This window comes from Argopecten irradians, chromosome 6, assembly GCF_041381155.1.
Source record: "Argopecten irradians isolate NY chromosome 6, Ai_NY, whole genome shotgun sequence".
NCBI classification, from domain to species: domain Eukaryota; kingdom Metazoa; phylum Mollusca; class Bivalvia; order Pectinida; family Pectinidae; genus Argopecten; species Argopecten irradians.
In genome coordinates this window covers 10,260,319-10,284,503 of record NC_091139.1, presented here as the reverse complement: position 1 = coordinate 10,284,503, position 24,185 = coordinate 10,260,319, and the positions used below count along the sequence as shown (strand labels likewise).

Sequence of the window (24,185 nt, the reverse complement as noted above, 5' to 3'; positions counted from 1 at the left end):
ATTGGTTTTGTATGGACAAATCTGTTGTAAACAGCTGCAAACGTAAATGTTATGTAATTTGCGCTTAACAAATATTGCTATTTGAAAACAATCCAAACGTATTTTAAAATGATATGCACTACATACATCAGTGATATCGTACCAGAACTGATAAGGAAAAACATAATATTTCATCATATAATTCTGCCTGATATCCACGTGTAATATTTTTGCATATGTCACTAGTGCAATATGACCTGGAGTGATTTTCATTTGCTGTGCCGCGAAGGGATATCCACTGCGACGTCATTACAATAATACAGCAATAACAGCAATAAAGTGACGTCAGGAAAAAATGACATGACCTCTGGATTTCGAGAATGGCGGCACAAAATGGCCGTCTCCACTTGTTTGCAACACGCTTTGACGTAAGATTCTTTGAAATGTAGATTGTTGTAGGTTATGTGATAAAAAGTATCTTAAATTTGTGTTATTTCATATGAGATTTTTATGAAACTCGTCTCGAAGTTTTAATAATTGGTCGCCAAGACTCGCAAAAATAGAAAATTATTAGATCACATCTCATATGAATGAAAACTAATATAAGATCCTATATGTGATTTTCAGTCCATTATTGGACTGGAAACAACACATCTCAAGGTTAATGATATGGATTGTATATCACGAGGGGCATGTGAAAAGCCCTGGTATGCCAAAAATGATGATAAATTGCAGCTAGATTTACAGAAGAAATGGTTAGTGTCTAGTTGGGATGTGTTTTATCTATATTATTGATTCATCAAAGAGTAAATAGTTTCTTGTTATGTGAAGAAAATATGCGATAATCATTCGCATATGATTAAATGATACAAGGTAACACGGTAATATGTATGATCCAACAGATAAGATATGAATCATGATATGTTTGTTTGTTTGATTTATTGATTAATTAACGTCCTACTAACAGCCAGGGTCATGTAAGGATGACCTCCCATGTATGCAGTGTTGCGTGTATGTGTGCGAGATGCGTGTTTCGGGAGACTGTGGTATATTTCGTGTTGTGTCTTCTTGTATAGTGGAACTGTTGCCCTTTATATAGTGCTATATCACTGAAGCATGCCGCCGAAGACACCAAGCAACACACCCCACCCGGTCACATTATACTGACAACGGGCGAACCAGTCGTCCCACTCCTTGTATGCTGAACGCTAAGTAGGAGCAGAAACTACCACTTTTATAGACTTTGGTGTGTCTCGGCCATAGGACAAAACCCAGAGCGTTCCTCATAACGGCGAGCGCTCCACCAAAGACCAAAAGTGAGGTGGTGTCAAGGGAGACGTTAGGAAGAAAAAAAAGTAAGTTAGGAAGAAAGAAAAGATAAGATCCTAAATTTAGTCGCCTTTTACGATCATGCAATAGGGGACACAATTCTAACGCCCTACCTGCAGGGTTAAATCATGATATAAAGGGCGGCACTTTTTGCATTACTAGTTTGTCTTTATTAAATTATGTTAATGTCCTTTCCTGTCAGTATGTCAACAGACTAAATCTACTATGGGAATAACCACTGGGATTCCCCCTCGGATAACAAGATTCGTTTTCAAAAGTTGTCACGGGTAAGAAATATTTTAGATATTGAATATTATCATTAATGACAGTTTATATGCTGAGTCATAACAACATAAAAATATATACTTTAGTGATTTATGAAATGTAATATATTGTATTTTGTATATATAGGACGTGAATATGCTTTCTTGAAAATATTTTTTTTAGTAAATAGTCTTGTTAAAGAAGTATTACAAAGAAAACAATATACTTCAGCGTTTTTATGCGGAATAGTTTAAAAGAGTTATTTCCCTTTATTATCATTTCCCAGAACATAAACTACAGTTATTTCCCTTTGGCAAGTAGCAAAGGATTATGGGAAGCATTTTGATAATGAAAATGATGATAAAGGGATATAACTCTCATAATGAGGTAAAACGTATAAAGCTAATATATTAAAAAATCCGAAATAAAAGGCCAAAATAAATTCAAAGTAAAAACAAAATCTCTAATTATAAACTTATCAGCACAAACATTATGCAGACTTCCAAATACATAAATGTTTTGCCTTTTAACACTATAACACTGCCTAGTCCATAAATGACACTGGCTGTTAAAGGATGTTAAAAACTCAAGCCAAACCAAGCTAATGTCGTTATATCATTTTGTCATATAGAATGTAAAATAAACGTGTTCACATTTTTATTAACGGAATATGAAAATGACATTACATTTTTAGTCTTGATGTTTAATGACTTACGTAAGTTAAATCAACTGTAATGAGACAAGGATTTACTTTTATTTATATCAAATAATGAAGCCATGTATGTATGTAATTAATTCAAGAGCTGAAGTGGCCGAGTGGTTGAGATGTACCGACATATTACCACAATCTCTCCATCTCTGGGTTGCGAGTTCGAAACCTATGTGGGGCAGTTGCCAGGTACGTACTGACCGCTGGTCGATGATTTTCCACCGGATCGGGTTTTTAACCCACCATTAAACACAGCAAGTCTTTACATCACCCAAATTATTAATATGACGTAAAAACAATGAACGTGACATCTACAAATTACTAGGGCCCTCGAGATGCGGGTGCCCTATAGTAATAAGATTTTCCGTGTGTCTGTCCTTTTTTTGGTTTTGTTATATGTTTTTTTTACAATTATGATTGGGGGATGTAGACTTATCTCTTGTTCTCAAATTCAATAGGGTGAATCCCCATGTTATCTATAAATACAGTGAAACATTTTGGACTAACCAGATTCAAAATGACTGTTCAACGGCCATCTTAGATTTCAAAAATGACAAAAAATGAATGTTTTGTATTGAAGGAATTGTTTTTTATTCTAAGACTTTGTGGAATGATCCCCCAAGATATCTAGATCTGCTGTATAACTTTGTTTCAACAAGATTCAACATGACTGCTAAACGGACATCTTGGATTTTAACAATAAAAAATGATAAAGTTTTGTATGGAGAAAGTGGAGTAGTGTTCTCAAATGTGCTAGGATGTTTTCCTTATGTCATCTAGATGTGTGTAAGTATTTGGACAAACTTTATTCATAATTACTTAGCAGCCATTTTGGATTTTAAAACAAAAGAATGAAATTTACATACGCATTGCTTTAATTCTTGTGATAGAGTCTGATATCCCGGTTGAGTCATTTTGCAGGGCCCTTCCTGACTTGTCAGTATTCTAGTTTCATCGTTGTGGTGAAAAAGTATATGAAGTATCGAGCTCTCTTCTGTAATTTTGTACACAAACAATCCAGAAAGGAAGGCTATATATTTCATCTATTTTAGATATCGAAATTTCACAATAAAACAGCAGCTATCAGATACTTATTACATTGATTGACTGTCAAGCGTCTATTTACTGTAAATCACTATCGATTCGTGAATGGTAATTTTCGTGAGCTTTACCGCTCAAGCAAATTAGTAAATAAAATTTCGCAAACAATTGCCTTTGGGCTAAGTAGATGATTTAACCAAACCGTACCTTTTTAAGATCCCTTTGCAGATACAAGGAATTTCTCAAGTTACTCTCGTTGCTAATTAATGCGGAAATGAACTCCTATTTTCATAACAAATTAGGATTCATTTTGCACGTTTTCTGAAGCTTGAAAAGAACGTTATCACCGAATAGCCAGCTTATATTTTGCATAGCATAGCAATGACCTTGAAAATTGTGATCCGCGAAATATTAAAAAAATATTCAATCAAAAATGCATTGAAAGACGGATCGCGAACATTTAAAACCGCTAAAATACAATTTTCAGTTTTTGAGCTAAAACCTTTTGATCGCGTAAATAACTGAGTATACGGTATGCCCTAGTAGTATTTTCCAGGTCTTAAGTATCTCTTGTCATCACTGAGTGGCGTAGTAATAATAATCGTCAGTGCTGGAGCTGAAAGTACTACTGATCTCCTGTACAATGGCGGAGAATTTCGGACGTGATGACTGTTTATCCTTCCAGCATTTCTTCATTAACTCGTAATGCCTGTACATATTAAGGTAAAACATGTAAGTAGGACAGAATATCAACTGATTGCTTATCATTATACAATTATAAAACTTGCCTTAGTGACCACATACGTGTACATATGAAAATCACCTGCTTGATAAGGTCCAAAAGACCATTTACAACACTATTCAAACTATGCATAAAGGCCACCTGGTTAGAAAGACCGAGTTCCCTCTATTATGCGGGTGGTCTTTATAGACAGGTCTACTACATTTGACAAGCAAACGATTACAAAGGATGTATTTACAGTTAACTCACATGCAAAATACTCAATAAGTAGTTTTCCTTAAAGTTTTGAACTAACAAGAAAACAGCATAGGTACATGTATCGCATTTCAGAATTTAAGATATATACCGAATAACAATTAGACATCTAGCCCTAATACTAAACTTACATGTCAGCACAGAACTCCGGACGACTCATGCGGTACCCACTGGATACCTTCGTGGCCACTTCCGTGCTCCTTAATCCAGGATATGGCGTTTCACCTTAAAAGAAAACGAATTACCAAACCTTTGAAACTATAGGACGCATTTATCGCCGATTCGAATATAAATAAGTGTTATCACCTATTAAAATGTATATGTAATGCCCGAATAGGTGAAAATGCGATTTTGATTTGAATAAATGCCAATGAACAATATAACATATTTTGATGCTACGAGATAAATAATTAGTTCTTTGTTTCCTGCGTTTGGTTTAAATAATGTTATACATACATTATAAACATTAACATATTATTTAATCAACATTTGAACTTAATGAAAAATATCTTATTTATAAAACAGAAAGTCTTTGGTAAAAAATTGAAGTTATTTTTTCCGGTTTATTATAAACATATGCTGTTCAGAATACCAAGATCTTCAATGAGTTACGCCCCTTTATATAGTCCAAAATATTAATACATTAGTTTTTATACTTGAAACAAATTTATCGTGATTGATTTTGCTTTAAAAAGATATTACATGTACATATATTAAGTTAACACCGAGCAACGTTATAGAAACGAAATTAGTCAAATATGTTTGTTCGTGAGAATAATTAAAGATGCTCCACCGCTGACAAATGGTATTTTTCACTATCAAAAACGGGAGCAGACGATTTTGTATTTTTCTTTAGTTACAAAAGCTACTTACTGTACACCATTACTACCATTGAAAAGTTTGAGCTTCTAATTTTACTTCAAGTTAAAAATATGAAAAATAATTAAGTGCATCCCGAAAAAATTTCATGACACTATATCTTATATAGATTGAAGTAATGATTGTGCATGCACCAAAGACGAAATAAATTATTTTCTGTTATTTTTTGTGTTAATTAGGCATATATATACACGATTTAACACAAATTATTGTTTAATATTAAATGATGAGTATCATTTATGCTCTGTCGGCGGTGGAGCATTGAAGATGTCAATTAAACTCATAAACTTTTAATGAATTGCAACGAAATTCATTTAATGTTTATGAGTTTAATTGTGTCTCTAACATAATTGTAAATATTGCGGAAAATATCGTCATTTATTTTTTAATCCCATTCAATGGAATGCGCTTGACCCAGGATAAACATTTATCAAAGACATATGGAGCATCAAAATATCACTTTTTAGCAAATTCGAATTAGTGTCATCACCGATGCAAAAAGGCGATATCACTTTTAAGGTTTTCATGTGTGATATCACCTTACAAAGATAGACGATTATATATATCAAGACTTTCCAGTACATTCAGTGACACCAATTATCTTACCCATAGAGAATATTTCCCACAGGACTATCCCATAGGACCAGACGTCGCTTTGTAAGGTGGCGTCCTTCACGGAGGTCATACATTCCGGAGCCATCCACTTAATCGCTACCTTTCCCTTGAGAACATGAATATATTTAACAATCAATGTTATCAAACAGTCTCCCCTGTTAACGTTTTATGTGTATAATGTGGAATTTAGAAATTGTTTACACAAATAAAGGATTTAAAAATTGTTTCCAGTTTCAACGTTTCTGCATTACTAATGTTTGTTCTTATATTACAATACATATATCTAAATTAAGCTTCCATATTAAATGGCAAAGAGCAAACCTTTCCCTTGTCCTGATCCTGTTCGGTTTCTCTGGTGGGACCGAATCCTGCTACTTTGGCTTCCAGTGACGATGTCAAAAGAATATTCCTAGCAGCGAGGTGGCGGTGTATAATCTTTAAAAAATCATTAAAAAACAATTATATTATTCGGAGGTTTTTTAATGTCCCGGATACTATGTCTTACAATACATGATAATGTTTAGTGTTTTTAGTGCTTTCATTTCATTTCAACAAATTGTATTCTCCATATGTCATGGTCACATCGCATGCATTAAAAGGCAAAATGTTTTACAAACATCGATCATACGTCTCCACTTACTGTACTCAAAAACCAAAACTGTGGATAGATGGAGAATAATAACTCGGGATCTATGTAAAAACCATGATCGAATATGTTTCCTCTAATCTATAATGACACAGTCAGATATTTCGAATCACGTTTGTCCATACGTACTGTAAATTTACATAATTTAGCGGTATTTATATTTTAGCGGTTTTAGAGCCAGAAATACTTAAAATAAGAATGTGCCAATTGTATTCCCTGTATATCTTTCATATATTTATTTTGTTGATTGCGCGAAGTCACAAACCATTGCGCCATCATGTTCAATATAATTTTTACTCCAATATTAAAGAGTGCCAAAATAAGATAAGTACGTTAACATTTTCCGATAGAAAAAAAATCAGAGTTGCAGTAAAACCTTGTTGGAGGCGAGATACTCCATTCCTCTTGCAATGTCGAAAGTAATTCGGAACAAGGTATCTACGATACTGTCGGTTACTTTCGTCTTCTGATTCTGTAGCCACGTCCTCATTACCCCTGTCTCACAAAACTCCAGCAACATGAAGGGACCCACTGAACAGACAATGAAAGAAGGAGATATTATCCGTTGTCTACTGTAAATTTAGCCATATGCAGCCACTTCTTAAGCGAGGAAGTATACTAGTTTTCACAGCGTATCAAAACAGTATCGAAGAGAAAATATGAAAAAATCTAAATCTTATTGCGAAAGTGAAAATAGACCATACGCGGTTTTTTTTGAGGAAGGCATTGGCGAATTCACCATAGCCCTGAATAATACTATTAAGTTTAGTTTTGCAAAACCTGAAATATAATTGTGTAATTATCGGCAGAACGAAAGCACACAAAAAATGAATAAAATGATTCTGAAACAGGAAACAAATTGATAACATATTTGAAAAATACCTACAATGTTCGTTGTCAAGAACAGCGCCAACAAACTGAACGACGTTGGGGTGAGATCCGACCTTTGTTGCAAAGAAGTTTATCTTGGCGGTCATAACCATTTCGTCTATTTCTGTATGCGACTCTGGAATGGAAACATTTTCAAAATTGTAACTTCAGTAAGTAGATTGAACCTAAGTCAGATGCTGTAACTCGTTAGCTGTCCTGATGTTATTCATTATTTATCAATAACTGTTTTACCATTATTTGTATCTTATTTATATACTCAGTCCTTTGTTTTTTTCAGTAAATATCCTGATATAGTCAGATGCAGCATAGCGAAGAGAAGACTTCAAGAAGGCAGAATGGTGGAATGAAATATTGTGATGATAAATATGTTCGTAATATTTAATTTGAATAACGCATTTTCATTAAGACTGCTTTATGATTAGAAGAAATCCTTTAATTCTTATCCAGATTCAAATAAGTTGGTTGAAATCATAATTGGAATCTTGTTGCAAGTAGGGATGCATGATGAATCATTTGCTTCAATTTAGGAATACATTTTATCCAGAGTAGTAACTAAACATATATTATCTAAATTAAGATTTAATACCGTTTCAGAGCTTGATAGCTTAAGATATTGCTGACCAGCCCAATATTACATACAAACCTTTTAGAACCTTTGCGATAACGGTGCTTCTATTGTTCTTTTTGGATTTTTGCGAAGCCTTAAAGATGTCAGCAAACCGTCCTACAGTCATCTTCTCAACTAGGGAGACCTGATCGTGCCGAACTTTCCATGCTTGATCCTCCTCAAACACCATCTGGCCATACAGGTACACGTCCTCATCGCCGACGTCAGAATAAGCTAAGTTCTAAAAATCAAACATTGTTCACATTGAGCTTATAAAAAATAGTTATATGTTATACTAACGATGCCTTCTTCTCACAACATGTGATTCATTCTCTCACATATGTCTAGATTCTCTAAACACAGATATGTTTTTGATCATATTTTTCGGCTTCCGATTATCTTTTGATACTATGCTTATCGGTTATGACTCATCAATAGGGTTTACGAACCTGGTAAAATCAAATATAATAGCCTAAAATAGTAAAACGTCATTATTGCAAATTCAACAAGGTCGTGTCAACGCAATAATAAATAATAAACAATAAATAACATATTAAAATAGTGATGGTCTGAAAACTCCACTTCAACTAAGAACATTAGCTAATATAAAATAGAGGTCAATATAAGAATAACAAAATGTCAAAAATATCAAAATGATAAATTGATAGTAATTCATTGTATCACTTTTTCGAATGTATCATAATATAGTAACTTAGAGTTAGCTTTTCGGTCTTTGTAAATTACAGAGTTACTTCACTTGGGGGTAGGTAGCCATTGTGATGTCATTTTATGTGAGCAAATCTCACGTATGGCGTTACGCTCACAAACACATGACGCCACAATAAATACATACCCGCAAGGCAGATAACTTTGAAGTATACAAAAGCGGAATAATATATTTTCTTTCATACCTACAGGTGTAATACTGGCTGATCTAGGGCAATACACTCATGTCGCCTGAGGCTGCATTGCATAGCTACCCATGCAATAAAGCCTCGTGACGTCACGGCGTCAACAAAATTTCTATTTCATCGGTAAAATTTTAACATTTTTTTCACAAACTTGACTGGTTTTATTATAAAAGATGCAAACAACGGAATTTGTGTTGAAAATATCACATAAACTTTCATATATGGAAAATTGACTTTTATTCGTGGATTTCATCGAATTTATTTCAAAATGGCGAGATATTATAGTTGTAAAATTGCAATAAAACGTCGAGGTATGAAAGAAAAATACTCTTTCATAAGTGGATATGAAGGATAGGGATATTCTACCCTCGGGATCACAAAATGTTGCAAAACCCTCGGCAAGCCTCGGGTTTTACTACATTTTGTGACCCTCGGGTAGAATATCCCTATCCTTCATATCCACATATGAAAGAGTCTTATAATATTACACCATCATGATATGAATAATTACCGCAAAGGATTTTCTGTCGTTTGCTTGTTCAATTGTCTTTGAGTCAGAATAATTGTTGGATTTCCTGAGCCTGACCGTCCGTCTTTGTAGGCCTATATGTCCGTATATAGATTCCTTGTAGCGATTTAGCTTGCCAGTTCGCCATAGTACTATAACGGCGATTACTACAGCCACAAGAATCACGCTTACTGGAACAGTAACACATGAAAATATAATTTAGTATAACATAATTTTGATCATTGTACTTTATCATTTTATTGCAATAACATATAGTATACGAAAATAATATTTCCACACTACAAAATATAATACTGGCATATGATTTGGAAGTTCTGAACCAATAAGCGAACAAATGCATCATTTTCACACCGTATAAATTACTCATTGATTATCTTTTACTGATAGCAATGTTACTTTTTCAGATTTTGCTGGCATAGAAATGAGTTCATGGAAAGTTTTTTTTTTAATTTTTGAAACTTGAAATGTGATGTAATATATTTACATTATATCACGAATGATGGAGTAACTATTCACAAACCTGAAGAAATCCCTGCTATAAGTCCAACAGACAACCCTTCTTGGGCCCCTAAAACAACAAGGCATCATTGTAAAGCATTAAATGTTATGATGTTTTCGCTTGTGAATAACTTTTGCGTATATCGCAGACGATAAGAAATCACGAAAATCAATCGCTGTAAAAAACTATGATATTTTAAAATAGAACCATTTAAGTTTGTATTCCTCTGAGGTTTCAGTCCCGTTGAAGTCTCGTTTCGACAAGATCAAAGAGTTATGAGATTTTAAAATACAATTTTTTTGTGTAGCAAGCTGCCAGTTACATAATATTTCAAAAAATCACATTTCTACTTTTGAAAATTGTGTCTTTTTTCACTTTGAGTAGAGCCACAGTTTTACCATTTTTTACTGATTTTTAAAAAAATAAATCATCACTGCGCCAGTATTTTTAATTCTATCGAGCTAATTTTTGCTGTAAATCTTTACTAGGTTCGTGGTAATTAAAATATTGAGCATTAATATTTGAAATGATACACCTTTGTCACTTACATTTTTTTAACTCTGGATATTCAAACTGGAAAAAAGTAAGAACACGGACCCTCCATTTTTCTACCTGTTTTAGAAAGAACAACCCTTTCCCTATTAATATGCAAAATATTAACAAAAGTTTAATACCAGAACTTTTTCTAAAAATGGTTAAATTTGGCAAAAAAGGCTGAAAATGGTTTATTTTGTAGCTAAATTTTAAGGGGCAGGGGTAGCATATGTTGTTATTCATAGAAAAGATATTAATCTTATTAATCAAAACTGGTATATTTTTAAAGAAATTATTTTCCAGTAGTCTTCTACTGGGAAATAATTTCTACAAGCGTCCATACATATCAAACACCTCATTAGGAAACTATGGCTTTAATCTCTTGTGAATATGGTCTAAACGTCAAATATTCCATAAAATCCAATATTTTGTCAACTATATATCTTTGAGTGACAATAGCTTAAAAACCATCTCGTGGACATATGTTTGTCTTTCCATTTTCTATGGTATAAACTCCTATTTCCAAAAACCTATATAAGAAATAAAAGTTAAATCCTTAATCAATAAAAGTTAAATCCTTAATCATTGATGTCACTATTTTTTAATTTCGTCGAGCATAAAAAGATGTTTGCTAAACTTTTGTAAGAATCCGCTAAGCAGATCTACACAGTTTGCAAAAAAAATTTGTTCATAACCCGATGACATTAAAAAGGTGACATCAATGCTTTCATTTATTAATAATTTGATAACGTACGTTTTAATGTACGATAGTCTAGATATTTTTCAAGGGATTCTTTTTGTAATGACGTCACGATAACGTCGTGATTTCGCGCCTTTTTCGGATATTTATTTTCATAGTGGTATAAAAAAATAATTGGAAAGTTATATTTAGTATGAAAACAAAGAAATGTCAATTATAGAACTGTAAATCGTTAAATTAAATCGGCGTGAAGAGGTCGTTAGGCGTTTAAAGTGAAATTTTACACTTCAGTGTTTACGATTAGAAGCTGTACTTCCATCTTACCATACTTGGCGTCTTCTCACGTTACACGTACCTGTCATAAATGATATTTGTATTGGGTCACTCTTCTCCGTTCCGTATTCAAATACCATGTAGGCAGTGTATGCAGTTTCAGCATCAAGATTTCCAAGAGTGTAGTAATTAGAGTCTTTTTGGGGATGTATTATCTGTGTTTCGCTGTCAGAGGTATTATACACTAGAAGTATGTCTGTTCGGTCGTAACAACTCGGTCCGAAATTCCACTGGACGTTGGCACTGTCAGACGAAGTTCCGGTCACCTTCAGGTCCAATGGTCCGAAGTCTAAATAAAGATTAGCAGTCCTATGTTGATATATTTGAAACTTCATAAAAGGCAATTTTCAAAACGAAGTTTATATCAACTATGAAGAATATTAGTATGACACGATTATCTGAGCGTTGCATATTTTACAAGTTTATAGTATAAGCCAAATACAAGAATATTGCTCGTTACAATTTTTCCACATATGTAGTGCTAATGTTAAATAAACACTCACATTCCTCCATCCCTTGCAATGACGTTAGGTCGACAACCTTAAAAGGATGGGAAACAAAACATAATTAAACATTTATTCACGAACAACATTTTTTTATGGTTTCATCATTTAATACAGCAAGTAAAATTACCTGTACACCAGTCAACTTGAAATTCAAGCGTGTGGTCGCAATCGTGATCAAACGACTTAGTCACATGCGTCCATGCACGGCGAAGCCCAGATAGATGTCTAGTGTCCTAAATCAGACATCTACCTATGTCATAATGTATATGTCTGGTGTCAGAGTTTCTCGGGCTAGTCCCGTAAGTGAGCACTACGGAACTCTTTTCCCTATCAGATACTATTTTTAAATACTAAACGAGTTACATTGTATATACTAATCAGTATAGAAACTCACCGATAACAAGCAAAACAGAACCTAAAATCTAAACATAGGAAAAAAACTTTTGATACAAAATAGTGAAAGCAAAACCATATCGCTAATTCTGCAGTCTCTCTTCCCTTATATGACAATTTGATTGTCAACGCATGTAGAGGGCCCAAGCAGCAGGAAACATTTTTTCCTGGAAACAGTTTCTTATCATTTATATTTTTCAGTGTCTATTTATATTTGGTAATTTCAAAATTCTTCACCAATTAACACCCCACAGGAAGACGGACACATTGAGATTGAATCGGTGAATGAATGAATATGTTCCGAGAAAGAGAGTGACAGAAAATTTAGTAGTATAACAGTTTTTAAATGGTTTTTTTTTTTATTAGCTATAGTTAAGTGAGAAAGAAAACGAGAATACAACCCAATGGCAAAATGAAAATAAAAGAATGTATATAAAATGATAATATGAAAAATAAACACAAATATACGATAAAGAAATATGACATAAACAGATAAATACAAGACATTAACGACACAATTTAACAAATAATAATCTAACTGTATTAAAGATTAAATACCTCTTGGGTTATATTTCATTTATATTCAAAAACATTATTTTGTCCATTGCAATGACTACTCTTCATTATTGATTATATGTTTTGACTACGCTATCTATAGATGCATGACGAGCCAGTTCTGAGAACAACAAAAATTACCTGAAATCGTGCGATTGAACTTAACATTGCAGAGTTGAAAACTTCGATGTCGATGTTTGTAACTTGTGTTTGAAGTTCATCCTTTGGCACTTTGAACCAGCAGTTATTGATCTCAAATTGGTGATAGAAATAGTAGCATTCTCCGTCAGAAGAACAGTCTCCTTCCTGTAGACTAGGCTTTGTCTATGTGGAATAAAGTAGACATTCGATGTGGGATATTTCTTGGTACTAATTATTATTTCATTTTGATCTACTGGAGTTACTTCCCATTGTTTCGTTCCTTCAGTGAAACAATAGAAAGTAACTCTGCTAGACCAGAAAGTTATTTTTCATACATTATTGCCAAACTTTTGTCACTTGTGACTCACGTTAACATTCGTCCATATAATTCCTTTACATTTTCCTGTTTTAAAATCATTTTTTGAGTTAAGATAACACTGTTCATTATTGTTTGATCATTTCTTATTCAGATAGCATTTATCATTATTGTTTGTTAATTTATTTACAAAAAACATATTTGAAATGCTAGAATTTATTTACAAAAAACATATTTGAAATGCTAGAATATAGTAAAATGTTACAGAATAAAATAATGAATACGTCAAAGAAAATGGATTTTGTAGACGGTTATGATGTAAATTAAACTGATGATATGATCCTTACATCGGTGACATTTCCACTTTCACTTACGGATTGAAACAATTCCTCTGAATCATTAGCGATAATTTTCCATTTGATCATGCGAATTCCACTATGCTTGTCGGACGCCAATAATGAAACCCTAAAATATTAAACAATGACGTTATACATTTTAAACAATCTTCTTCAAGCTTTTTGCCACAATGACTTTCTTGTTCGTTGTCCTTTTATATAAAAATCATTTATAGAAAGACCACATACATTTAAGAACATAGATTATCTAGATACATGTAAGTCACTGGCTGGATAACGGGAAAGAATTATTGCGTATTTGTTTGTTAAAACTGGGATGTTCTGTTTCCCCGGACAAGGATATCTGCAGTTTTACCGGTATGAGATTTTTTTCTATTTCACCCCTGAGTAAAGACACTTTGAGACACAAAGTGGTGCACAGGCAGCAGGGTAAGGGGAAACGAATCATTTATCCACTGAGGGGTGAGGCAGAAGAGTTCAACTCTCGGGATAAGATTCTTAAGCTGCAAAACGCTAGACAAAGACTCGTGTTTGACCATTTAAGTTGGGTTAATCGAGATTATCCCACCTCACCCAAAAGGAGTGAACAATTTTATGATTATAAACGGGTGGTGGTGCGTTTTGTGACAATAATTTCCTTATTCGTGTTCTTGGTTTAATAAACAAGGCGTTTATAAACAAACAATTTCCAGAGAAACACGAATAGTATTTACGACCAAATTATTTAACTATATAACTCACCGACTGGAGAACGGGAAAGAACCATTGAGAATGTTTTTGTGAAAGACTGGTTGTTCTATGACGGGTGGGGATGAGTCAGTATGCAACAGGATGGAGTCGGTGGCATTGTTGTTTACAGCATCGAACGCACGCACCCATATACGTATGGAGTCGCCGTCCTGTCGTGGGATGTTGATGAAGGTGCGTTCGGTTAGGTATCCAGGCACGTTTTGCCATCCATGGTTTGGGGCCTGGGTTATAGTCGTCCCTCCATTTTTGTCGCGTTTATAAGTTGTCTGTACACGTACTATTCCATGTATGTTGTCAATGGGCTGCATCATACGATCTCCCTCATTGTCGTCAAGACCCGGTTTTACATACCGATTTAGAATTCCATTGTACATATTCGCTTCATATGGGGACACCCGTGTTAGAAGTTTCAAATCCACGTGATCATGGTTAACAAAATGATTGGCCCAGCTAATCTGGATAGGCTCGCCAAGAGCACTTTCATTTTGCAATGTTGATATCCATAGGTGCTTTTCTCCCACCGACCCAGCTATAACCATTTTGTTATCATTTATAGAGATATGGGAAGAATTGTCGAATAGAAAAAGTCGTCTGGCGTACTTAAAGTTGCTCGCCTTATCCGCTACCTCTAGTAGAATACTATACATACCGATTCCATTCGGCGCGTAAACAGGAAATGGCTCAGTTACATTCACCTGTATAGTAGACAAAGAGTGGTTTGTGTTTAATTCAGTTAATTCCCCTGTCCTGCTATCTGGCCCCAGCTTGTATACATAAATGGTATATTTGTTGACACCAGAAAGATCGTCTACCCAGCCGTCCCAGCTGATGCTGACTGGCTCCTGTAGAATGAAACAAATGTATAACATACTAATATATGTAATGATGGCAGTTTGAATAATGGCTATTATGTTTAAGACAGCAAACTATCTTTGAGAGAATGATTTCTTTTAATTAATCCCTAAAAATATCAATTATTGATGGATAGTAAACATACATGTGTATCTTAAGACAAAAATATGATAGTATTGGTGATTCAAAATAAAATTAGTTGGTAAATTTTTGTTCCCTAGATTTGGTCTATTTTCGCATTTTAGTCTACGCGCACGTCTAAAGTTGGTTTTTTATTTCTATTTGAATTTTTTTTTTTTTTTAATTTGTTGGGTTTTTTTTTGGGGGGGGGGTGATGCTGTTTAAGTTCCTTTTGTACAGAAAAAATGTACATTCTTGAAATGAAATAATATAACAGGGCCAATATGGAATTAGCTGATTATTAACCCTATAATATTGCAATTGTGATATATTTAACCTGGATTTGGTCTACTTTCGCATTTTAGTCTACGCGCATTCATATGTGGGTTTTTTTAGAATTTGCTGTTTAGCTTTCTTTTGTACCGAAAAAAATGAAAATTCTGGAAATGAAAAATTTCATCATTTGTTGTGTTGATTCAGGGTAGAAATTCCATACTATGAAAGTTCTTAATTGCCAAGCTTACCTTACTGATGTCTTTAGAGAGGTGTAGTGGGGACTCGTGGTGGGAACAGCTATTGTTTTCGCTACAGTGTATAGGGACATGGAAGTCGAACATGTACAGCATCTGTTTTGTCGCTGTCCTACCTACATAATGTTCAGTCCTGTCCGGAAGATTGGTGTCTTGGTTCTTTATGTGTCTGATTCCACCATTCGTTGCGATAAATAAGATAGTCAAGCTGGAAAAGAACATCAACACCATTAAAATTTGCGTAGCTAATAATAAGAAAAATGTGCTGGCTTTGTACTTTTACTAAAATTACAATAATTATTTTGATAATATGATCATTTATATTTAGAACCTATTGAAATAAAACATAAACGGTTTTTTATACAGTTTGACTGATGAAACGTTTGCCGTTAGTTTGTGAATTAATGACAGGTATGGTATGTTTTCAATTTAGGGTTTTTTTTCAGAAACTGTACACAGTTCTTACTATCATAGTAATAGTAGTGTTATGAAAGTTAAACGTATTGTCGAAATATCCAATAAAAGCATCACTAATTGGTATGAGAGTAATGAGAAATATTGTGCCATTAATGTGATTATTTATACAATTCTCAATTATTCTGTACATTAATTTACATTTTATAAAAAGGATGGACATCCTCTTTCTTAAAGGTTACGATATCATTATCGTTATATCCATCATTGTGCTATCAAACAGAATGATAAATGTGTCACAGCTTGTATACAAGATAAGATAATAATTATGTATCTTTGATCTACCCCCATAGAAAGCCGTTGATAGCATTGAATTGGCTTTGACTCCTATCTGAGTGTCACTCATTTGAAATCATTAAGAAAGTCTGTGTAGGTTTATGATATATAAGATCTGTTTTTCTCTCAGAGAGCTTTCTATTTGCCTATAACATAGTCAAGGACTGGATATGTAACCGCGATGATAGTACCCAGGGGAATCGAATATGACAGAAGGGTTCTCAATATCACAGAACACATACTTATCCCCATGTTCCAATAACCAGTCAAAATTTGTGTCTGTGTGGTTGCAGACCATTGTATGGGCTAGTGTTGTGGATGCAGGGTAGCCGGAACAGGTGTAGGTTTTCGGTTTTTTCTTGTAAGTTACAGTGTGACCTGTAAAGTAGAACAATGGCTTAATTTTGGAAAGGACATTTGCATTTTGAGTTTTACAGGTTTACGCCATGTATTAATGTGCGTAACGCCATACAAATTGCAGAAAACATTGTTGCTTGCTAACAATATTGCAGTCACAGTCGGCACATGTCCACAAAGGCAGATAACTCTATTTATTTTAAAAAGACAAAATAAAATGAGTTCTTCTATTTATTTTAAAAAGACAAAATAAAATGAGTTCTTCATCAGATTCAGAAGATATGCTATATATATGACTGTATTCATCGTATTTGGGGTTTATTTCTTGTTTTAAGTTCTTTTCTTGTTTCTTTTGAAAAAAAATCGTCAAATATAAAGCACTTTCAATATTTCGGTAACTGTGTTATTCCATCAATATGATAGGATTAAATAAGTGTGTGAAGACAAGAATCCATAATATCTATTGTATTAAAATGTCTCACATGAGATACGCCAAATAGTAAAGGGAAAGTATAGTCAACGCAAAATGTAAACATTACTGTCAAGTACAAAGATACGAAAGCTAATAATGGAAACTGTAAGAGTGGCAATATTTGTGGTATGAAGTTTTCGCTCATTTCAATTTTCCTAAGTATCCGCGAACAAATTAACAAGTGTTTATCAATGCACAGTGAACAGTTTAGAAGCTGATGTTACGAAAATATCCACTCGCCAAAATATCCACATTTACAGTATTTAGATAATGAAAATGTACCTGGATGTGTTATTTTATTTAGGGTCAGCTGTATCCTAGCGTCCAATATACCAAACACATAATCCTCGATATATCGTCTGTCAGGTAAACTTTGTATATAGGGGGAGTAGTCAGCTTCAAAGTTAACATTCACCACGTTGTAGTCATTCTTATTGACCCAAATCATATCTATTTTGTTGTTGTCCGGAGAAGAGGAATCTGTCACAAACCGGTACAATTCCTTCCCGGAAGATCGTTCTTCGTTGAGCAGAGCAGCAGTACTTTTCAACATTGTAGGAAGGTTTTGTACTATAAAAAATAGCATAAATGAATAACTTGTAATGCAAGGTATGAAACGGTATATACCAGTGCTTGACAAAGCTTAAACTCATAAATACTATAACATCGTATGAATAAATCATAATATTATAATTATTCAGCTGTACTTTATATTGTTTATTTTTTTCTACTTTCGAAACTTTATGTCTCATTTTGGGGAGATTAGCAAATAAATGGTAGTAGTGACATCAGCTAATCGGATGTATCGTTTCATTTGGAATATAACATTAACATCGATAAATGATATTGAAAAAGTCCATATGTCATACTGATGTCAAGATGAATATAACTCTTTAAAATATCATACTTATAAACTACATATTGCTTAAAACTCGCTCGAGGATATAATGAATTTAACTACCAAGAAATGTCCACATGTCATATTCTTATAAGAAACCAGGAATTTCCATAGAATATAAGTATGATAAAAGGAACGTAACTCCCACATTACATTCATTTACGTTATTTGGATTTTTTATAGATGAAATCACACTGACTTATCAATAAAACACCAATGTTTTTTATTATAATATCACGATAATTGAAAAAAATGTATACAACTATCGTCGGCCATTTTCTCGCTTCGAGCTCCCCCCTGCGCACCCCGATTCCGTTAATCTTCTACACGGTGATGTTATACTTTAGCGGAGCGAAACTAGCCATGACTGTTGAAATAATTTGTCACAAAGATTCTAAAACATGCAATGCAGACGATTTATATGATCTGATCTAATAATAAATACATAAAACATGTATACAAAACAGTAAATTTACTTGTTAAGCATGTTTGCCCAGCAAATCCGGTTTCGCATAGACAGTGATCCGGGAAGGAGCATATTCCTGGAAAGCAGGGTTTCCTGTAGGAACAGGTTACTGAAATATAAGTTAGATAACATACATTCTGTTCTATCAGAGTTACTTCCCTTTTTACATTCCGTCAATAGCGAAACTAAGGAAAGTAACTGTGGTAGTCTGGAATGGAGAATATATAACAAAGTGTTTTGTAATGATAAAAGATAGAAAGATATAAGGTAAACAACTATTAAACTATCAAATATTTCCTTAATTAATCCTTCCCTTCGTTTTTTTAGCTAAGTAAAGACTTTTATTAATTTGCTGATGGAAAATGGTCCAAGCTTGACTAAAGCTTAAAACTAATGATTTAATAGCAGATTAAGACATTTGTGATTTATACTTTTAGTTGTAATTTTGTCCTTAGGCGGCTTCCACGAACCATATAGAATACATTTTAGATTCATAGGGATCAGTGACCGTTCAAAATTACTCTTGAGTTGTGTTCATATGTGTTTCCACACTGTTAAGAAACATTTGTATTCACAATTCCATTTCATTTTTTATCTAATATGCATGTTCATGTAGCATTCATGATTTAAACATACATAAGATATATTACATTTGTGCAGGATGGTAAAGAGCACAGCTAAAAAAATACAAGTTTTGATGCATTGCAATGAATCATGAGAAAATAAAATAGTATGTGCCATCCATATTACGTTTAAAACCCCACTATACATGCATTTCATTTCAGAGACTAGAAACACGACGTTTTTCAAATTGCATCCCTGGTATATATTTTTTTTTTAATTTTTGTAAATTGGTGATACATATAAACTGTTAAAGACGACATGCATAGTGAGTATCGATATTTTTTATCAGTAAAAATAAATTTTAAAGTCAAGCTTACTACAGTTCAACATATATTGTCTAAATAGCTCACACTAATCTCATATGTCTGTATATATCAATACACAATTCGTCAATCAAGGAAGTTTGCAGATGATGTTGAACACTTACTTTGTTCACATCTGCTTCCAGTAGTACCATGCAAACACTGGCATTTATTCGGAGAAACGCATCGTCCGTTCGATTGACATGGAGGTGAGCAGATGGCTGCAATATGATGTGATTTTGTAATCAGAATTATAAATGTATCATCTTAAATGGGTGCTCATTTCAAATGAGATTCTATGGTAAGAGTCTTTTCTCTTTTTTTTTCTTTTTGCAAGCCTTGGTGAGGAAAAATTAAAACGAGACGGGTGCCATAAAATGTCATATCAAATTAACACAAAAAGATACTTTTTATCACATAACTACAAAAAAACTACATTCCAAAGAATATCCCTCAAAATGTATTGCAAAAAATTAAGAGGATGCCGCCATTTTGTCCCGTCCTCCACAAAATCTTGACGTCATGTCATTTTTCCCGACATCATTTTATTTCTATCCTAACATCACCATGAATTCCTAGTGGAAATAGCTCCAGATCATTTTACACTAGTGATATATGCACATGGGTGAAACTCACTGGATATTATGCTGATTCTATGATAAAATCATTTTTTCTTTGTTTTTAAACAAAATCCCACTTTCTGATTGTCCGATTAATTTTCTTATAACCTCTTTGAAGGACAAATCAGAGACTGGCGTGGAAACCCGAAGTTGTCGTTATGTCACGATCAACTTTGTGTATTGATTTGATAAAATATCACGCGGAAAATCAAATGAATCATACATTTAAACGTATTCTGTTGTATCAAGTAGCCGGAAAAATAATCATTGCCATTGCTTCAATACTTCTTAATTTCATAGGATTATGAAATAAGTTATTTGCAAACTTTTCTGAGATTCACATTCTGCAAACGATAGAACTATGTATGGTTTGGGCCTTCTTTTGTCCCCAAATCCATCAATTTCAAAAATTAATCGCTTTTTTACTGATATACATTTTAAATATTTAGTTCATCATTAATTTAACTGTAATGATTGTTTCTTAATGTACTGCTCTAGTTGCCATGGTAACCATCCGTAGTATGCATACATTATGAAAATGTGGTAATTTTGACCATTTTGGCAATTTCTTTTGTCGGTGAAACTATAGAGCACATTCTTGAACAAACTATTGAATGAGAATATGTATGCATATATTCATAATTCATGCATATTTGGGTGGTTACCATGGTAACTGAAGCTGCAAAATTGGAAAACTATTATTTGAATTGAATTAGGATGTACTAAATATGTCAAACCCAACAGTTTAAATACTAAATAACAATTTTGAAAATTTGACGAATTTGGTGGCCAAAAAGGGCCCAAACCATACATAGTCCTTTCTCTTGTACCTTAATGAAATTAAAAGATAGTAACTGTCCATGCTTGAATAATTTAATTTTTAATGATGTGTATGCATATAAATAAATCCATAACAAACACCATATACCATGTTTAATCCATTGCATTATTCAAAAGGGCTGGAAAAACTAACGCAAATATTTGCAACCAAGAAATCATTAATGACGAAGTGATGAAAAATAAATCTGAATTCAAAGTTAAGAGTTTTTTTATAAAGATATTCTTTAAATGCCAGTTAAATTAGATTTAGAAATCAAAATTATTAAATTATCAAATATTGTAAGTTAGATTGTTCAGGTCATACGAATAGTTTTCCTTAGTAAAAGCATAAATCATGAACATTTGCATACAATTATCAATGGTATTTCTAATTAAATAAATCCTTTTTTAATATCCATCTATACATACGTGTAGTACACCCAGTTCCCTTGTATCCAGAACAACAGCGGTATTTTGTCACCTGTCTATATCTGGTCACGGTCTCGTGATGAGTACTAATCAAAATAAAACATTTTATTCCCAAACTATGCCCGTTTCACAATGGAAAATTCATGTTATAAATAACACATGAGTTGATTATCGTTAATGATTACAGTGTGCAAACATCTACTGCGATCCCAATTTGGTTAATTCCAACCTCTCTCAATTGGTATTGATGTTCAACTTAGGATTATTGTTTCAAACTGTTTATGACGCATTCTCTTCTAAAACTCATTTACATGTAGACCATGTAAAAGCTTATTTAATTAACATTAAAACATAGTTAGCGCAAATCCTTTTGTTCATTTTGTTTTATATTTCATGGAATGTACAGGATGTACATAACTGGTCTATAAGTGACCTGTAGCCGGTTTATATTAAGATTTTGGACCGCTGCCCAGTTTACATGTGATCATTCTTGGACAACCACTTATAAACAAGTTAGTAAATCCTGACCACAGCTCGTAGTGTAAAGGCATAAACCATTCCAGAAGAGTTTCAAAACACTTTAAAAAGAAATATGTATCTTGAACAACATACACATATCATTCATAGACAATATTCACAATATTCACAATTTCAAGCTTAATTCCATCATTGAAATTAACTTTTTTAAATGCATCCTGCACTGTGTTTCGAAGATAATATTGCACACTATCACTTCTCTGCAGCAAAGCATGCAAACGAGTATGTTCCGTGTTGCATATATACATTATTGTGTGATCTTTTCCACATTCATTCTTACATTATGTAGTTTGTTTTAAATACTTTATTTCGGTAAGATTTTTTCTGGTAAAGCAAAGCTGATGTTTGTTAAACCCTATCCATTTTTCGAGCATTTTTTTTTCATTTTGTTTGGTCATAAACATAAGTGAACATTCACATGTTTTACCATTTACTAGTATGACACGTGGTGAATAGAATGATGTGGATGAATGCACATTGTTGTTATTTTCAGCATATGCTACCCATCCGGTTTATAAATGATGGATGCTTGGTAAAGTAGGGTTTTGTTAACACGAAAGGAACTGTGTTTTAAGTTAGAGATAAGCCTCAAACTGTACTATATGTGTGAGAGGGTACAGCACTCGGGCCTGACGGGCCTCGTTGCTGTACTCTCTCATACATATTGTACATTTTTCGGCTTATCTCCTTAACGAATATATTTGACTCTGAAATTGGGTACTTTATTTCATGGCGGAAAGATATTATGATGCGATATGTTGCGGTTATCTTCCCTGAAGCAACTGATATCCACGATATAAATATATAGGTGATGTTATGGGATAAACAAGTTATCTGAACTCTCGTTGGTTTATTTCAAAATTCATTTCAATAAAATTGGAAATGACACCCGCTGTTCAAAGCTAAAGCACCCACCAAACTATCTTATATTTGTGAAATAGAAATAGAGCATGAATAACATTTATTGGTATTTACAAATTAAACAAACACTTGCTCGTGTCAATATCATGAAAGTAAGTGTCAGTATTTTATATTTGACAACTAGGATAAATATGCGGAATGATTCAATTTATACATACCACCATATAAAGTGTGAGGTACATATCCTTGTCTGATAGGGTGACATCGCTGTATATGAACAAACACTTCTGTAAATGAATGATACTATTCAAGTATTGATATCATAATTACTTATTTTAAATAACAAAACCTGTAAATAAAGCTTCAACCGGAATAGGAAAACGGTAATACAACAATGTATTGATATATTATTAATTAAGATATACTTATAAGAAAAATCGATAAAACATACCCGTTGCATATTCCTAGACATAGTGCTACTATAATCACTGGTAGAATTATGCATGTTTTGCCCATTTCGTTTTTGCACAAACAATATCTTGCGTTTCGTCCAAGTGCAGTTTATATATCAGTTAGATTGTCAAAGTTTATCTTTCAGATTAGCAATGCGCATGTCGGCAGTTACGTCCGCAATTTCACATCAAATAGCTGGAGATATGGTAACAAATATACACCAACTCAAAACATTCTCTGGTGTAGTTACATTTTATTTTCTGATATTTTTATTAGTTTAAGTGAATATACGTTGTAACACATAACTGGCCCGTTCAGCGATGCCATACGGCCATGTCTTTAATATCGTTTCTACCACAATACGCCATATTATTCCACTCTCAGACCATTGTATATATGTGCTGGGTGTTGGATAAGTATATTGATATTTTACTAGTAGAATAACACCTTCCGGTCTTTTGATTGATCGATATTTCAAACTTTGACTCGATCTACTGTTTTTTTCTCACGGCGCAGATTGTTGACGTCATCAATTACCGTATGACTTCATACATGTTGCTTTACTCTAATCGCTGCTTGCAGAACAAACCGCTGTTGAAACCGAATGTGTGACGA

General features: G+C 33.4%; 2 protein-coding genes and 1 long non-coding RNA gene across 3 annotated transcripts in view; 2 read left to right on the top strand and 1 right to left on the bottom strand.

The window, feature by feature from the left end:
* The window catches only part of LOC138324943 (uncharacterized), an 83,172-nt gene that overhangs the window by 31,135 nt on the left and 27,852 nt on the right, over positions 1-24,185 (top strand). The gene's annotated exons all lie outside the window — the stretch shown is intronic.
* Positions 1-24,185, top strand: part of LOC138326103 (ephrin type-A receptor 2-like) — a 74,618-nt gene that overhangs the window by 22,581 nt on the left and 27,852 nt on the right. The window lies entirely within an intron of this gene.
* On the bottom strand, positions 3,139-23,635 carry LOC138326104 (uncharacterized). Its single transcript, XM_069272239.1, has 22 exons — positions 23,569-23,635; positions 23,336-23,404; positions 21,720-21,805; positions 19,977-20,072; positions 18,936-19,034; positions 17,844-18,131; positions 16,975-17,110; positions 15,977-16,190; positions 14,472-15,322; positions 13,722-13,839; positions 13,059-13,241; positions 11,967-12,003; positions 11,486-11,752; positions 9,918-9,965; positions 9,380-9,567; positions 7,994-8,198; positions 7,346-7,465; positions 6,836-6,990; positions 6,135-6,248; positions 5,805-5,919; positions 4,451-4,544; positions 3,139-4,031 (listed from the first exon to the last, which is right to left on the bottom strand). The coding sequence occupies exons 1-22, from the start codon at positions 23,631-23,633 to the stop codon at positions 3,899-3,901; spliced, it is 3,681 nt and encodes a 1,226-aa protein (XP_069128340.1). The 5' UTR covers positions 23,634-23,635; the 3' UTR covers positions 3,139-3,898.

Coding starts and splice junctions, on each gene's coding strand:
- LOC138326104 (XM_069272239.1), bottom strand. CDS start 23,633: ATGGGCAAAACATGCATAATTCTACCAGTGATTATAGTAGCACTATGT. Junction 18,132..18,935: donor TGGGCAAACATGCTTAACAA/GTAAATTTACTG, acceptor TATTTTTTATAG/TACAAAACCTTCCTACAATG. Junction 6,249..6,835: donor AGTATCTCGCCTCCAACAAG/GTTTTACTGCAA, acceptor GATTTTTTAAAG/ATTATACACCGCCACCTCGC.